Source organism: Danio rerio, chromosome 16 (assembly GCF_052040795.2).
Source record: "Danio rerio strain M-AB ecotype USA chromosome 16, GRCz13ab, whole genome shotgun sequence".
NCBI classification, from domain to species: domain Eukaryota; kingdom Metazoa; phylum Chordata; class Actinopteri; order Cypriniformes; family Danionidae; genus Danio; species Danio rerio.
This window is the reverse complement of record NC_141036.1, coordinates 38,703,479-38,722,177: the sequence shown is the minus strand read 5'-3', so window position 1 is coordinate 38,722,177 and position 18,699 is coordinate 38,703,479. Positions and strand designations below refer to the sequence as shown.

The 18,699-nt window shown below is 36.2% G+C and overlaps 1 protein-coding gene across 2 annotated transcripts; it reads left to right on the top strand.

Moving 5' to 3' along the window:
• Positions 1–779: 779 nt before the first annotated feature.
• rcc1 (regulator of chromosome condensation 1) lies at positions 780–10,123 on the top strand. 2 transcript variants are annotated; one of them, XM_087285540.1, is made up of 10 exons: positions 780–925; positions 1,742–1,839; positions 3,229–3,416; positions 3,527–3,706; positions 6,080–6,176; positions 6,250–6,372; positions 6,866–7,012; positions 7,093–7,212; positions 7,327–7,479; positions 9,370–10,123. In XM_087285540.1, exons 2-10 carry the CDS (start codon positions 1,767–1,769, stop codon positions 9,543–9,545), a joined length of 1,257 nt encoding a protein of 418 aa, XP_087141666.1. In that variant the 5' UTR covers positions 780–925; positions 1,742–1,766; the 3' UTR covers positions 9,546–10,123.
• The last annotated feature ends 8,576 nt before the right edge of the window (positions 10,124–18,699 follow it).

The window sequence follows — 18,699 nt, the reverse complement described above, 5'->3', positions numbered from 1 at the left end:
TTAACTGTTTTAAGTTCAAACTACTTGTATAAAAAAAAGATTAAGCGAACCTAATAAATTTGTGTTGGGACAACATGGAGTGGTGGAACCCAGCATTTATTACAGTGTATAAAATATAGAAAAAAGGCAGCCATCAAATAAAACCATATTATTTTTGTATAGATAACATCACGCGTAATTTAAAAAAAAAGGTTTTTCTTTGATTCAGCTTTTTCTTTTATTTATTTATTTATTCATTTATTTATTTATTTATTTTTTAAGTTTTTGTCTGAGATTGCCAGGTATGTATCTGAGGAGGGGTTTTTTTTCGTGACAACAAGCTTCTATAGTGCAACAGAATTACATAAACAGGACAAAAAAACTGATAAAAATCTAGTTTAAAAATAGAGGTAGTTAATGCAAATGTACAAAGTGACACGTGTTTGTATTATATGTGCAAACTGGCGTGTAAAGTACGTTGTTAAATAAGTTTGTGTGTAAAAAGAAGTGAAGTTTCTTTCACAATTACTGTCATAAGGTGTTGATGGGATGGATTGCCAGAGGGAACTGTTTCTGTGTCGGGCTGTTAAGAAAAACTAATAGTTGAAGAACATCATTAAAAACTTTTAAACGGATAAAACAACGTTTAACTATAAACACGTGCATTAAATTTGGTATTCTAACGTAAAATGACGATTAGCATGATAAAGCTAATTCTTATTTTACAGACGTTTCTACCCGCCTTCCCAATAGTTGGCGCTTCTGAGTCTGTTTATTAGCGCGAATCCACCGGGTCACACGAAGTAGTGCAAGAGTGAGACACGCGTGCGTTACATTCACTCAATGAGTTATTGATGTTCACAAACCTCCTCGAGCGAACACAAACTTTGAACCTGGGAGATTTTCATACACAAGTGTAGCTCATCATCTCAGCTGCCTGTTGACGGTAAGATTAAAAATATTAGTCTTCAGAAAGCATGAGAAATGTAGTGTATGTAGAGCTTGTGAAATGTGTTGCGGAACAAGCCTGAGCCTGTTTGACCCATTCATTGCTATTAACCTCATTTAAAGTGTCTCAACATGATTTTTGTGATGACTTTTCATCAAACTAACTTAAAGGTCACGAGAATAAAACATGGCTTCAAAATGCTATTAGAGACTGCGTTTGTTTTAAATTTTAGCGGGATGTTCCTTTAAGACGTTGAACTTGAACTCAGATCTTATTCCGCCATGTTTAAATTAGTTTCCTGCATTAAAGCTAAAACAATAACAGCCTCGTCTGTTTTCCCCCTCTAATGCCGTGTTAGCCGATTAACCGCCATCAAACATTTGCTGCTGTCAGTCACAAACCGTGAAGTCACAGCCAGAAAAAGAGGCTGTGTGTCAAAAACTCGTCAGTTGCCTGCAATGACCACATTTATAACTGTTATGATGCCAAAAAAAGATGTGTGCCTGTATAAGACCATACACGTTCACGTGCATTAATGCTATACATAGTCAATATACAGCAAAGTGGCTCTAAATGTAATGTAATGATTTATATGTTGTTTACTTAATATGAGATCTATTTTAAAATTATATTAAACAACAAAAACAAAATAAATTGAATTTACTTTTAAGACCTATTCTAGTCTATCATGTTTTTTTTTTTGTAGGCCTGAAGTTCAGTCTTGATTGCTAGATTGGTTAAATAACTTGTCTAAGAAACTATTTTTTTTTCTCTGATGCTTGTTTGTTAACCTGTCTTTATTCATAGTTTCAGGTTTTGTCAAGCATCTGGGCTTACCATGTCTGCAAAAAAAGCTGTGAAGAGACAAACAGCGGCACCAAGCGATTCAACAGTTGCGAAAAAGCTAAAAGGTCATTATTTCATAAAGACTTTTTAATGTTTCTTTAAAGCATAAGAATATTCATATAGCTATTAGGTGTAAATTTGTTGTCAGAAGGAAACAAACTATGATATGTACCTCAAATTTGAAGTTACTGTTGTGTACTCTGTTTTGTGAATATCAATATAGAGGCCTAGATATACACTCACCAGCCACTTTATTAGGTCCAACTGCTCATGAACGCAAATGTCTAATCAGCCAATCACATGGCAGCAACTCTATGCATGCCATGGCGATCTGCTGCAGTTCAAATAGAGCATCAGAATGAAGATGAAAGATGATTTGAGTGACTTTGAGCATGGCATGGTTGTTGGTGCCAGACAGGCTGGTCTGAGGCAAATGGGCAACAGCAGCAGAAGACCACACCGGGTGCCACACCTCTCAGCTAAGAACAGGAAACTGAGGCTACAGTTCACATAGGCTCACCAAAATAAACAATAGAAGATTGGAAAAATGTTTCCTGGTCTGACATTCTTATGCTAGGGTCAAAACTTGCCATCAACAACATGAAAGCATGGATCCATCCTGCCTTGTATCAATGGTTCAGGCTGATGGTGTAATTGTGTGGGGGATATTATCTTGGCACACTTTGGGCCCATTAGTATCTATTGAGCATCAAGTCAAAGCCAAAGCCTATCTGAGCATCGTGTCTGACCATGTCCATCTCTTTATGACCACAGTGTACCCATCTTCTGTTGGCTACTTCCAGCATGATAACGCACTGTCATAAAGCAAATCATCTCAAACTGGTTTCTTGAACATGACCATCAGTTCACTGTTCTTAAATGGCCTCCGCAGTCACCAGTTCTCAATCCAATAGAGCAGGGGTCACCAATCTCGTTCCTGGAAGTCCGGTGCCCTGCAGAGTTTAGCTCCAACTTGCCTAAACACACCTGCTTGGGTGTTTCAAGTATACCCAAGACCTTGATTAGCTTGTTCGGGTGTGTTTGATTAGGGTTAGAGCTAAAATCTGCAGGACACCGAACCTCCAGGTACAAGTTTGGTGATCCCTGCAATAGAGCGTCTTTGAGATGTGGTGAACGGGAGATTTGCATCATGGAAGTGTAGATGACAAATCTGCAGCAACTGTGATGCTATCATGTCAATATGGACCAAAATCTTTGAGGAATATTTCCAGTACCTTGTTGAATCTATGCTGCGAAGGATTAAGGCTGTTCTGAAGGCAAAAGGGTCGAACCCGGTACTAGTATGGTGTACCTATAAAAGTGGCCAGTGAATGTATATTGATTTGCTTAACAAATTCTAGTTATGGGTTTAGATTAATGGATTTATTTTATCTCTGGAGCCACTCATTTTGTGCCACATGCCTCTGAATGTTTCTATTTTTGTTGATTTGTAGTCTCTCATATCAGTCATGGCCAGGAGAAGGGCCTGGTGCTTGTTCTGGGTCAGGGTGATGTTGGTCAGCTTGGCCTGGGAGAGGATGTGATGGAGAGGAAGAAACCAGCTCTAGTGACTCTTCCTGAGGGTATTGTGCAGGCAGTAGCTGGAGGAATGCACACAGTCTGCCTCAGTGACACGGGAAACGTAAGCTCTACACAAATAACATTAATCATAACAGGCTTGAATAGTCATGTTAGTGGGGATTTGAGGTCAGGACTAAAGTTTTTTTTGTTGTTTTTAATGTCGACTTGTAGGTTTATACATTTGGCTGTAATGATGAGGGTGCGCTGGGCCGGGACACATCTGAGGAGGGTTCAGAGACGGTGCCAGCAAAGGTGGATCTTGGAGAGAAGATCATTCAGGTCTCTGCAGGGGACAGTCACTCTGCAGCCCTCACAGAGGACGGAGGCGTCTATGTCTGGGGCTCTTTTAGAGTGAGTATTGCCTTTTTGTGTGCTGCCTTATAGGTCTGGGTATTATGGCCTGAATTATCATAACATTTTTCATATCAGTTGATATCTGGAATTATCTCGATAAATCGCCACTTTAGAATTATAAGGTTCTATCTGACATTTTTGCCAAAATTGAGTAGACATATTCTTGTTAAATGACAACTTATTGACATTGAGATACTTTTTATAAGGTGTTTACATTTTAAGACTTTTTATTAAAAAAAAAAAAGTTACACGCATACTGTCTGCTATGAAATGCAAAAACCTTGAAGCTTGATATCTCAAAATCAACCTGCACCCAGATAGAACCTTATAATTCCAAGGTGATGAAATGTCAAATCTGTTTTAAGTGCAAGACAGATGTTTCCACGTAAGTGAAAGTTGTAGGAACCATAGTTTATTGTTGTTGAAACATGACAAATGTCAAACAGATGTACATTTAAAAATCCTGACATGCAGTATCTGATAAATATTTATAAAACTTATTAGATGCACCTTTATCTTTTGTTTTATATGTAAAATATATTAAAGGAATGCTTAACTTTTTTTTCTTTTTTTAGAAATAAGCTCCTTTAACAAGTCTACAGTTGCCATTTTTTAATTCATCTAGCCAACCTGAGGCTGGTCTCAAATTAAAGGGATAGTTCACCAAAAATATGAAAGTTTACACAGAAGTTTTACAAAACCTTTGAGTTTTTGTTGAACCAAAATAAGTTTTTTGAAGTAAGCTGGAAACCTGTAACCATTTACTTCCATAGTGTTTGTTAATCATACTATGGAAGTCGGTACAGGTTTCCAGCTTTTTCAAAATATCTTGTTTAACAGAAGAAACTCAGACAGGTTTGAAAGGGGTAAAGGGAGAGCAAATGATTGGGTGAAACTCTTCCTTTAACAGTTTTTCTAACATTGTTATAGAAATTTGATCAAAACAGTAACACCTCTTAATTTGTTGAAATATCCTCTACAATTATTACAAAGCCTAATATAACTTGTTACTCAATCATATGTAAAACCACATTTGCATCTTATTAGTGTTGTGTGTTATTAATGTCATGCTGAAACTGCTTTCTATGTTGATTGTATGAAAAAAGACTAGCCTGAACACATCAAGAATAAATACAAATGCTGTAGCTTAATGACAACAATTGTTCCATTGCTCCTTTAATGCATGTCTACATTAATAATTTGATAATTCATTGATTTGGTATAGTAGTTTGGTACAGTTTCTGCTGGGTGTCTGCGGGGTCTTGAAGTGTTAATGTCTTAAATTTCAAAAACAAAATTTTAGGCCTTTTAAAGTCTTAAATCCACATAAATATTGTGTTGTGTGTCTTGCATCGTTTTAAACTGGTCTTAAATTTCCTCTGTCCATGTAAAGCTTTACCCAATCAGGCCGACATCCATCCAATCACCAACAATTAATCTTAATAAAATCAGGGAAAGAAAACTTAAAACAATTACACAGTTCCTCATGATGATAATAGAGCAGTATATCTTTTCACATTCTCCCATTCATTCAAAAACTATTTACAAAAGGGGGAGCAGACATTTTTATTTATATGCATGAAACTTAAGGTTTTATAACAAATTCATTAGGTTGAATAGAAGTTATACTCAACAATTTGGATCAAAAACCAACAAATATATATTTTTGATTATGTAATTGCCTTGGTGAAAGTGTATACAACTACAATAATCTTGTTTTGACACATTAAAGTATACCATTAAGAAATATATTTATTTGTTTATTTATTTATTTATTTTTATTTGGAAACCGGGCCATTAGAAATAATCATTCGTGTAAAGCCCTGTATAAGTCTAAAATTTAATTCATAATGGTCTCAAATGGGTCTTAAATTTGACTTGATGAAAGTTGCAGAAACCCTGTTCTGGTACTACAGCAAATCCTTGGTCAGTCTAGCAGAATACAGAACAACTTTCTAACTGGATTGTTCTTGACACACTATCTCTCTTTAGCAGTGCTGTTGTGAACATCAGTGCTGTTTCATCTGCTGTAAATCATTTGTGTTGTTGGTTAAAAAAATAATAATTATAAATAAATAAATAATACTTAAACTTGTATGTAAACAAACCGGATCTTCTGCTGTGTTGCTGTTGGAAGTGATCAATGTGGTGAGTGGACAAACTGTCTGGATGATGCAAAAAAGCAATACTATTTAATTCTGCTTTAAAACAAATATATCAAACACGTTATCGCTTTTTTTTTTTTTTTTTTTTTTTTTTCAATTAAAACTTTTATTGTGAAAATTCTTTGTGCTCGTAGCAATACTGGTTTAGTATGAAAGTGTTGACTTGACTTCTCCTATGACTTCTGACTTCTCCTTTCTGTTCCAGGACAATAATGGCGTAATTGGACTCCTGGAGCCCATGAAAAAATGCACTGTGCCTGTCAAAGTTCCTATAGACAAACCTGTGGTTAAAATAGTCTCAGGTGGGTCATTTAGGGTGTAATGTGATGGTAGTGTATGAATTTGTTCTAATGGTGTTTTGTATTGCTGCTAAAGGGAATGATCATTTGGTCATGCTGACTGCGCATGGAGAGCTGTACACCTCAGGATGTGGAGAACAAGGCCAGCTGGGCCGTGTGGCTGAACACTTTGCCAACCGTGGAGGAAGGAAGGGATTGAGTATGTATCTTGCTGTTGGATGAATTATCTCCTGGAATGTGAATAAACCTTATGAGCTTATGAGAATCTTTTTGTTTGTTTTTGTTTGAATGCATGTATATGTGTGTGTATTTTAATTATTGGCCACTTGTACTGTAGGCATTTAAAAATATTTTATTTTCCAATTGACCTTATTTTTTATTTTTTGCATCAGCTGCTGTTACAGGATTCAAAAAAACACACTTGACAAATCACCATATTAAATGTATTTTTGAAGGGTCATGCTAGACAGACTAGAGTAATAATTCATTGCTTCATTATTCAGTGACACTTGATCCTTCAAAAATGACATTATAGGGCATTCATCGATCCTATTAATTTTTAAAATGTAGTTTAGGAATGTGTAGCAAGATTAATAAATGTTAGTGAAAAGGGTTTGTAGGCATTCCAGTTACTGCTATTATTGCTGAATGTGTTTTACAGAGTATTCATATTTTCATTTTCCCTGTCTCAGTGAGACTGCTGGAGCCGCAGATGGTTATAATAAAACCGCGAGGGAAGGTGGTCTTCACTGATGTCTTCTGTGGGGCATACTTCACCTTCGCTGTTTCTAAAGAGGGGCACGTCTATGGATTTGGCCTTTCCAACTACCATCAGCTTGGTAAGATTTTACATATTTAATCCTGGTGATAATATGGTTGCATTTTGCACTCTTTTTATATATTTTTTTCTTTAATACAGGCACCCAAAGCACAAACACTTGCTTTGTTCCTGTGAAACTCAGCTCTTTCAAAAACTCCACCACCTCCTGGGTGGGTTTCTCTGGAGGACAGCATCACACACTGTGCCTCAATTCAGAAGGTAATTTATTCGCAAATCTCATTGCGTAGCTGTGTGGTGTTTCATATTCTGCTGCTGCTGAATCATGTGCTCCAGTGTTTATAAAGGATGTTTTTCTGCTGTTTCTCTCCACAGGAAAGGCGTACAGTCTAGGCCGGGCAGAGTATGGTCGTCTGGGTTTGGGGAAGGACGTCGGAGAGAAGAGTGAGCCCACAGTTGTTCCTGGGATCAGTGATGTTCAAGTGGTTGCCTGTGGTGCCTCTGTTAGCTACGCTGTCACCAAACAAGGTGAGAACACATCCTCTGCTTTTTTCATGGAATTTAGATTTAATGTGGATCATTTTTTTTATTGCACATGAAACTACATGTCGTTATGCAACTTTGAAATGCAAAATGAACAACTAAGACTACTTTATCCACCATCATCAAATCTTTCTTGGGGTCTTTTTACCCTTCCATATTTGAAAGCATTACAAAGTTAGCTTGACTTAAAAAAATAAATAATAATAATAATAATATCAGTTCAAATAATCAACTCTAAATTTCCTTAATTTTAGTAGCAAGTCTTTTTGTAGGAAGTAAATAATTAGTTGGACTGGAAAGAATCTGCAGACTCTTTTGGAAAATATAAAGGGGTGTTTTAATGTTAACTTATACTTTCACTGTCAATTTATATTAAGTTTTTACTGCAAATGGCACAACCATAATGGAATTGTAAATATACATATTACCTTGTATTGTATTTTTTCTTATGTTTTTTTATTAAATAAAAAATCTTTAAATAAATTCATTTACAGACAACTACGCGAGTAAATGAATGCATCGGATGATCTGTTTGCTTGTTTGCAGAAAGCTTTGGGTACAGATTCAGTGTTTGTTTGTTTGTTTGTTTGTTTTTTGTTTTTTTTCCAGTCCCAGTACTGATCAGTTTTGCTGAAAACTGCATATTTTGATTTAACAGTTAAATATTTGTATAGGAGTTACCATGTAATAAAAGCATACCTGACAACATTGACAACAGTTAGCTTCAAATGATAAAATACATAGCAAACGTTAGGCATTATTGACAATAAAATTAAAGGTTTAGCCTATTAAAATCAATGGCCTATACAGAAATTTAATCGTTATTAATCTCGTTCACTCTTTCATAAGCTGTGTTTAAATATTGATTAATTACTAATAGTTATTTAGTGAAGAACAGTAAATGAGTCTCGTTTTGTTTGATAAGAGGTGTCACTGTAAGAATGCACAGATCTTTAGGCTAATGAAAGCATTTGATTACTTGAGTAACTGTTTATGCTCCATTTTGGTGAAAATTAGTTGTTTAAAATAAAACAAGCAGGATGGATTTGTTTACATATTATTAAGTGTATTTGTCGGTTTAAACATGCACCCTAATCCAAAAGTAACTATATTCACTCTAAATGATGTGTACAGAAGCTGATCTGGGAACAGTTTATCATACGGACCGTGTCCGTCAGTCAGCATTAATACATGCATGCACTGATACAGAGATTGTACAGTTAAGGCAACAGGAAACTTTAAAACAAAAAAATAAATGAATATGTTTTTAGATTAATTTCATTGTGTTTTCAAGCCACAATAGTGAATCCACAATTCTCTTGAACAGCTCTTGCATTTTTCATTTTTGAGATCGGCTCTGTATGAAAAGTGAAAGTACAATCATCAACACAAAGATTAAAAACACGGGAGAAATATGGAAAATACTTAAATGGGATGATTAAATGGTAGAATATGGGAGAATCCTAAAGCTAAAGTGGGAGTGTTGACTGGTAATGTATTAGTGGGATAAAGGAAGTTTTTTTTTTTTTTTCTTTTTTTTTTTTTTTTTTTCTTCTTTCAATAAATTGCTTGTTGGTTTATCCAATATTTATTGATTTTTTTGTATTTTGATAATTTAAATTGCACCGTGTGAAGCTGATCAAAACTGACCAGTCCATTTAGCTTTTAGCATTCATTGTCTATTTATGTATTTATGGCAAATGGAACATGACGTATTGTTGTTCACAGTGTGTCTTCCACCCGTAATTACATTCATTGCAGCACTCAGAGTGTTGTATTTTTAGAACATTAAACAATAACGTGATGTGCTCTAGGCTTGTTTTGATTTTGCATTAGCGCTGTTTGACTTCTCTAACGCTGGTATGTGTTTGCCAGGCTCTGTGTTTTCCTGGGGAATGGGCACCAACCTGCAGCTGGGCACAGGAGAGGAGGAGGATGAATGGAGCCCTGTGGAGATGACTGGTAAACAGCTGGAAAACCGTGTGGTTCTGTCGGTGTCCAGCGGAGGGCAGCACACAGTCCTGCTGGTCAAAGATAAGCAGGAGAGCTGATCATTAACTCCTCCACTAAAGACAGCTTAGCCAAACTACTGTATCAGTGGTATCTGTAACCTATAGGGGTGTCTGGGGTTCATAATGCTTCCTGTGCTGAGCCAAGCCAGTCAATGAGGGAGGATCATCTAATTAAACCTTTTGTCCCGCTTTATCGGGAGCCCAAATGTTCACTGGATATGCTCCGGTAGATGATCAAAGAGCCTTTTTTATGGACTTTTTTTTTTTTCCTTGCTTTATTTTCTTAATTCTTTTTAACAAAGATCTTTAGAATGCTTCCTAGAGACTGCCTGTTGCGAATGATTGTATGCATGAATACGTGATTTAATAAGTCTTTTAAAATGAGTTTCCCCAGAAACTGTTTTTTTTTTAAATTCCACATTTTGGTGCGAGCAATAACGGGTTACAATAGCAGGTTTAATCAGGATAACACATTCGGGGGGAGAAAACTAAACTGATTCAGTATTGCTGTACTTAACAGTGTTGAACTCTTTTTCTTAATCTCTTAAATGAAACTGTTATTGTATCCATGCATTGCTGCCCTGTGGACGATTAATAAAAATGTGTGTTTACAGAAACCGATATATGGGTACTCACTAAAAAGTTGATTTAAGCAGGTATATTAGGGTCTATTTTGAATATGCAATTTCAAGCCTTTAGTGTTATAACTTTCACATTCTTCGGGGTGTACTGCTTGTATTTGTAAGTTAGTTAATTTGTAATTGGTTAATTTGGGATTTATTTTTATGTATTTTGAGAGCTGCAGTGTTACAAGTAATACAAGTTGCGGAATAATATTACTTTTGTAACTGAGTAAAGTAACACACTACTATGAAAAACAAGTAATGATATTCGAGTTGCTTTTTGTGAAAATTTAATGGCTTTTAAAAAAAAATAAGTTGCTAAATTAAATTGACTCAGTAGCTATGTTTTCAACCACCTATTTTTATGTACGTTTTGCCAATGCGCATAAACGGTTGATGGAAACGCCATGATGCGCATAAACCGTCTTACTGTTTAACTAATACCGTTTAAGCATTAGATATCTTTTACTATTAATGACCTCCAGAATCAAGAGCATCTGTGCCCCACGTCTGACAACTTCAAATGCCACCGAACGTTCACAGCATGTCAGGATTGCCTTCTGAGGCGGAAGTCATTTATTAAATTAAGAAAAGATTGACACAGCTTCTCCTACAGCAGTAAAATCAGTTTTTACTGTTGATATTTGGCGCCAGTTAATCAGCAAGTGACGATTATGTTCGCTTTGACTTGTTGGATGAAAATGCTGCTTTATTCGCACTTCTGTTATGCGATAATCCAGTTTTGCACGGTTCATTCTCATTTTTAGATGGAAACAGCTAGTGATTTTACTTGAGACATATAATGCTAAAGTAGCAAACATTGCTTTAAACCTTCAATAATTTGTATATGGCATGTATAGCTCAGGGGTCTGTTCTTCATATGTGGATTACTCTATTAGCTGGATTTAGTTGACATTATATACAGATATACAAATGCATAGCATTTTTACGGTACCAGCTTTAGTAGAGTTTGTCTATAATATTAGACATGCACAATATTTCACTTTTTAATTTTTTTAAGGAATTTATGCGGTCTTGCACATGTTTTGACTGCTAATATGATGGTGAATTGATGCTTCGTCGAAGTTGTAGATACCTTTACTGATATCGAAGCTTTTTTGATGCAAAATTCATTTAACCAGCCAGTTATTTCTTTTAAGAAACTTGCCAAATTAAGCTGATTAAGAAACTTGAAATGGCCTAGGTCACTAAAGAAAGTCCGCTCTAAATGTAAAACTAAATATTCTTGACACATGAAAGTGTAAAGTCTGCAGCTCACAACAAAAGTGAAGAGCTATTGCGCATCATATTTCACAAACCATTCACTACGAGTTTAAGGTAATTTTGCTCACATGAATAATTAAATATTAATCAGATGGTCGTTACGCTGCTGTGCCATCAGCCAATCGTTGCATTGTTGATCATGATTTCAAGGGTCAATAGATCTGTTCTTCACAACACTCACAGAGATCTCGGATCAGTTTATCCAGACATTTTAATGTGATTCGCCAACTTGTCAAGACCCAAATTAGCCAGAGATCAGTCATCAAGATTAAAAGATCCAGGATCTGTCAAATCATCTTGGATCATTTAAGCAAATTTTACTGTTGTAAATATTACTCAAGTAGGAGTAAAAAAATAGCCCTTTAAAAAGTACTCATGAGTAGTGAGAATTATGCTGTTGAAAGTGGATGCATTTACATGTAATTTGTGTATGTGTGTAATTGTAACATTCTGTAGTGCATTTAGTTATTGCCTAGCAGGCACACAATGTCATAAGATGTTAATATTAGGTTAGATTTGGGTTGTGATGTCAGGTGACCAAAATTCAATGTCTAGCCAGCGTCTAAGGACAACATTATTTTGATGTCCAATAATGACATCAAATGACGTTGATATTTGGTTGATTTTAGGTTGTTAGAAAGTGACCAAAATCCAATGTCGAGCCAATATCTTAAACCAACATTCTATTGATGTCAAATACTGACATTTATTCATCAGTTATGGCTACCAAAATTTAACATCTGATGTCATAGTGGTAACATCGACACAACGTCAAACTGTAACATCATTAGACGTTGATATGTGGTTGGTTTTAGGTTGGACGTTGGACATTGACATCGAGCGGACATTGAATTCTGATGTGAACCCGATTTTCATTTCCAAACAAAATGCAGCATCTCCATGACATTAGGGTAAAATTTTAATCTGACGGCATGTTGACGTCTTATGCCTGCTGGGTGTTTATGGCCATTCCGGTCATCATACAGTAAATATCCATCATCTTCTCATCAGTGACATGCATCTAATCCAGGGGTGGCCATACTCAGTCCTGGAGGGCCGGTGTCCTGCAAAGTTTAGTTCCAATCCCAATTAGACACACCTGGGAAACATCCGTGCAGGTGTGTTGAGACAAGTTGGAGCTAAAATCTGCAGGATTTCTGGGTCAATGCGTGTAAAGATTTTGAACATCATCTTGGACACTTTTAATGCTTCCAAACAGTTTGCTGCAATGTAAAGTGCACATGTCTTGAAGTAGTTCATTATGATGCAATTTAACTTCTATGTGTGATTTGATTGGACAGTAATTACAGGACTGATTTTTCTCATTCCCATAAACAAGAAAAAATAAAGTAGTGACTGCAGGTTGAGGGAAAGTAGTGGATTAAAAGTACAGATACTGCACTAAAAGATACTCAAGGAAAAGAAAGTATACATCTTGAAAACTACTTAGTAAATTACAATTTCTGAGAAAAACTACTCACAGTAATTTGAGTATTTGTAATTAGTTACTTTACATCACTACAGCCAGGTAGTAAAAAGTAATGTAATGCATTACTTGCAATAAAAAGAAACTAAGTAACATAACCAGTTACTTTTTTGGGGAATAACCCAATATTGTAATGCATTACTTTCAAAAGTAACTTTTCCCAACACTGATTGAAAGAGTACAAAAAAATACTGCCAAATATATAGTACAAGTAGAGTATTTGTTCTAAATACTAAAGGTATGAGAAGTATCCGTTTTAAATTTTATTAAAATATGCACCCATAATAAGCTGATAAAGCAGGGGGGTATGCATGTGAGTGAAATCTGTGTAACCCAAGTGGCAAATATATACAGGGCTCCATTGTGTTGTGGAAATTCTGGAATATCAAGGAATTTAAATATTTTAGATGAAAGTCAGAATTGTAATAGTTTTGTGTCAGAGTAGTGGGATATGAGGGATTTGTTTGTCGCTTTGACAAAATGTTTGCATTGTTTCTTACTTGTTTTAATGGTTGGGCTATATTTCAGCACATTCCTTTTAGTTCACCAACTGGCTGTCATTGAGTCTCGTGTGGTTGAAAAGCTCATCTGAGTGAGAGCAGCACATTAACAGTGTTTGCTTGGGATGTGAGCTACTGAGAAGTATTTATTTTTATTAATTCAAGTTCCCAACTTAATTTTAGCATTCTCCATAACTTTTTTCTTAAGTTTGGATAGCTAAAAAACAGTTAGCAGCACTATGACTAAGTGGTTAGCAAGGTTGCCTCACAGCTAGAAGGTTGCTGGTTTGAGTCCCAATTGGACCAGGAGCCATTTCTGTGTGAAGTTTACATCATCTCCCTTTATTCAAACGGTTTTTCCTCACAGTCGAAAGTCATGCAGTACAGCTGAATTGGATCAAATAAATTGTCCATAGTGTGTGAATGGGATAGTGTGTGGATTGCAGATCTGGGTTGTGGCTTGAAGGACGTGCGTTGTGTAAAGCATGCCAGAAAAATTTGGCCGTTTATTCCACTGTCCACTTGTTAAATCGTGATTTACCGTCCAGGTCCAAGCCGCCACTCATTTGAATTTCATATTCATTTCATATCACACGTGGTGTACACAACAGTCTCTGCACTTGCTGCATCACTGACACCAATATTTTAACAATTGTTTTAAAAAATTTATCACTTTCTGGCCATTGGATATTAGGCACAGATCTAATCACCATTTGTTAAGTCTCCTCATACAGTTGGATTGAGCGCTTGGACCCGGAAGCTGCTTCGCATGACATAACGCTTAACAAGTGAGTTGTGATCCCTCATAATACAGCCGCATGATAGTAACTAAAAAGTTCAAGTTACTGTATGTAAACTGAAGAAAATTATTCCACCTAATTTTTGTTAGTCTTTATTTTATCCTAACTTAACTTTTTATGGTTGCGTACCATAATTTCTTTTTTTTATTGTACAATTTCTTTTTTTTATTAAGCTGCAAAAACTTTTTTTAAAGTTACAGATTGGTTTTTATTTAAGTATATGAATATACAACTTTGTATATTTTTAAGCTGTCCAAACTTGATTTCATCTTTCAGTTATTTCAAGTGATCTTGAAAATTGCTATGGTGTTTTTTTATTTGTTTATTTTTATATATAAGAGTTTACTGCACTTGAGTTCTCTTTCTGTAGCAGCTAAAGTTTTGGATGTCTCAGACTGTCACATAAAATGGTAGCAGTGATGTACTTTAGTAAGTGGTAGCATTTAAGGCTAATTCTTCAGTTGAATTATTCAGGTCTGTTTACCATTTGCTTGGGTTTAGAAAAAGGAATGAATGATGAATCCCTTTTATTCCTGGTCTGATCTTCCTTTTCTGTGGAAAGGTTTCTTTTTACATGCATTTGGTTCATTTACCGGGATTGCTTTCCTAAGAAGTAGCAGAAATATATATACTCTAATGTCAGATAGGTTATTTGAAATGTCATAGTTGAAGCTTATATAAGCATGTACTAAAGCACTTGAGGCTGGAAATGGTTTGGTCGCTATTGATAAAATTTGCAGATCAAAGCACCTCTTCAGCATCCATGAAGGGGAAATGGTATTGTGCTCTCCGTCTGTTCTTTATGTTCCAACCCACAGTGAGTCATACCGAGAGACTTTGTGGGGTATTTCAGCTGAAAAGCCCTTCAAGGCCCACTTTCTCTGAAAGCTTTGAAATGCTAACAGCCTCTTCTGCAAGCACTTAATTGACCACCATCATTTAATGCCGTTATCTGTGTTTTTTGATACCCGGTGTGAGACAGCATGAGGTATCATCTGCGCTGAGCAGTGGACAGGACACTGCCTTTAAATGTTATTGTTTATAATGCCAGCAAGCTACTTTAAATGCGTTTGAGAGAGAGCGAGAGAGACGTCCTCATTAAATGAGTCACTGTTAACTGAAGTTTCCAAAAAAGTCATGAAAATGAGAACTTTCACAGCAGGCAGCCCAAGAAGTGGTTAAATGGATTTTGTACAGCATGTAAGAAGTGCACTTCAGTACTTCTCCATTACTAAAAAGTTGTGCATGAAATGCCCCTGAAACATGTTTTTAAATGTTTAGGATTCTTTAAAGGTGCTGTATGCACGTTTTTGACTCTTCTTAAACATAAAAACACAATATGTTTGCAGATATTTAAGAAAAATGCTAAGATTGTTTATCTGAAAAACAGTGCTGAAGTCTACTTTGGAAATGTGCATTACGTGCCATTATGCGTGCACATCTGTCTTTGTCTAATTTGCCTAATGCCACTTTAGCCAATTATATTTCAGCACTCTGGGTTGCCTTGGTTGGAAAAACACATATTTGATTCATTCATTCAGTCAGGAAGGCTCACAAAGCAAAATGCGACTTCTGGTGGACAGACTCCGAAATGAACACATGGGGTGGTTATTAATTAGCAAATAATATACATATTACTGTACGAACGTGAACATTATGTACACATAAATGTAGATGCTGAATCACTGATATGTGTTGGTTTTGAGTCTAAAGTTCGATTTTTAAACGGTTTATTTTCAAGATCTGAGGTGAGCTACCTGCTGCTACTATCAGTATGGCAATAAATGTCATGTAAAATGGCATTCAAATTCACATTATTGGCATTTAACACTGAAATCACATGAGGTGTACCTGAGGTGATCATTGTCAATTTTTCTCTTGTTCAGCTGCAAGAAATGGAAACCGTTTTTAATATATCAATTCAAGGTGTTGGTTAGAACAAGTACTTCTTTTAATATGGAAAATTTTCCTTCTATCATGTGCTGTTGCTTTTATATAGAACACGATTTAAATCAGTCTTTAGGCTCAACCCTCAGTATCCCTCCTGTTGGTCCTTAATCTGGCAACCTGTGCTTGGGTTTGTTTTGGTCCAGGAATGCAATACCTAGTTCAACCACTGGGTATCTAACTTACATACCCATTGTTAAATATCATTAAATTGATGAAGATCTTTTATCAATTTGCTGCTGCTTTTTTGTAATTGCATGCGAGTTCTTTAATTGCAGCGTGTTAAGCTCTCTCTCGGCCACCATACTACAAATTAATTTAAATAGAGTATAAATTGAATTAGAGTTTTTTTCTGAGCTGTAATTTGATTGTTACTGATGTCAACAGACAAGCAGTGATTAGTTAAAGGGTGCCTATTTTACCCTATTTTCAAGATTTAGGATGAGTCTTTTGTGTCTTCAGAATGTGCCTGTAAAGTTTCAGCTCAAAACACTCAGATTGTTTATTATACCTTTCAGAATATTGGATTTTCTGCTTCGAACACAGTGTAGCTGTTTTTGTTGCCTGTGCCTTTAATGCTAGTTCTCCCCACCCACTGTTCCAATTTACCTGTCAAAGTGTACCGCAATCTCAGGGCGCACTCACAATATGTACAGTTGCCTTGAACTAGGCCAGAGCACACTTCTCCCCCCTTCTGTCTCCCCTGAAGCCCCGCACTCATGTCATCGATGATTCGCTTTTCAGTTTAAGAAGTGTTCTTGCTCTGCACAGTGGGGATTTGTTTATATTGTTTTAGTCATTTGAAATGCAGAGACAAGCAGTCAAATATTTCGCCAAACAGATCAGCCGCTTTTGACGCTCATAAACAATCATAAAGTCCTTGTGCTGCAGGAATTAGGAGGTTTGCTGAAAGTGCAGCTGTCATGCAGTGAGGGGTTTGTGTTTTTAATAATCTGCGACAGTTTGTGTTCATTTAACAGTATGAATGATTAATAAATCCAAATGAAACAGTCCCTTAAAAGGCACATCTCATCTTCAGTTTCAGGCTCAGGTGCACATTGCACTCACAGTACAAGTGAACTGCGCTCTGGCACACCTCTTCCAAGCGGGCTGACTGAACTGTGCCTGAGCCCGATTCAGAGCACTCACACTTCTCAAAAGATCCGGGAAATGGGCCTGGGCATGTTTCGCATAGCATAGTGTGAGTGCGCCCTCAGTCTCGGCTGCGTCAGATAAACAGCAGTGACCAACATGGAAGCAGATCTCAGGTCATTTTTGTGAGAAATACAACAGTAATTCACCAGGATTATTTGATGTATGTGCTGTGGAGTTAATTTAAACCTTTTGATGAGTCACACAAAGTGTCGTTACAAATTCACGCACACACACACAGCGGATGCATTTAGCTTTGCACTGTTTTTGCATGGCAAATGTGGAAGGATATTCGTTAATATCCACTGCTGTATGGATATCCATTATGTTAACGAACAAGATATACCTGATTTAACATCCACAAACCAGGATTGAAGCGTCGTCTTCTATAATTGTACTGACATGCTACTGTGGTGAAAAAGATGGTAAAATTGCTGTAATTCATTAACATGCTCTGTTTTAAAAACGTTTTAAATTTGTAAAACTCATTCTTGATCCCAGTTGATGATGATCACAGAAAGATCACAGATATTTTAATCCCAATTGCTTTGTGCATGTCCTGTCTTGTTGATATGATTATACGTGTTACTACGGAGACATGTTAATACCCAGCTGTCAATCAATTCGGTGGCGGGAAAACCGCACTCCTACGTCACATTGCAGTGGGCCTCAAAATGGATTTGGATCCTATTTTTAACATCAGGAAATTTTTAAAAAGGAGACTTATTGCCATTATATCACTCCGATTTGACAGTGAACACTCTATACCTACAAACAGTTCTGTCCAAAAAGCTTACAAAAGATGATTTTCATCATAGGTGCCCTTTAAGGCCTTTCATTTTCTTTTGCATGCGCTTAATCTGTCATTAATACTAAAAAAAAAAAAAACAATAATAGTGTTGACTATTGAAATCAAAAGCACTTCTGATGTCATTACTGAAAACTGATGCTACTGTAATTGTTCCGGTTAAAGATGTTGGTTTTTTCAGGCATGAAATGTGCATCATATTTTTTATAATATCAGCAGCATGTCATAAACCATTAGGCCGGTCGTTATTGCATAGAGTCCCATCTTAATGGGTAAACATCCACGTGTCACCATGGAAACTGTACAGAGAAACCCTTAATGGAAATCTGGTTTTCCTGGATACTTTGTCCAAACAAAAATGATAGGGAATTGCCAAGATTAGAGATCAACTGACTGTGAAGCCTATGTAAATATTTGACATTTATACATAAATGCTGTTTTATATCTGTGACAGCTGAGTCAAATAAAAATGAGGTCCATTTAGCAAGATTTTGTTTTAAGAGCTGTGGACACTTGCGATAATATCCAAGAATGAATGCAAACATCCACAATAAATCTCTGGTTTATCCCACAGATTATCGATAATGCGCCTC

Excerpts from the sequence above, each read along its gene's own strand:
- rcc1 (XM_087285540.1), top strand. The coding sequence starts at position 1,767 with ATGTCTGCAAAAAAAGCTGTGAAGAGACAAACAGCGGCACCAAGCGAT. Across the intron at positions 3,417-3,526 it reads GCCTCAGTGACACGGGAAAC|GTTTATACATTTGGCTGTAA; the intron begins GTAAGCTCTACA and ends GTCGACTTGTAG. Across the intron at positions 7,213-7,326 it reads ACTGTGCCTCAATTCAGAAG|GAAAGGCGTACAGTCTAGGC; the intron begins GTAATTTATTCG and ends TTCTCTCCACAG.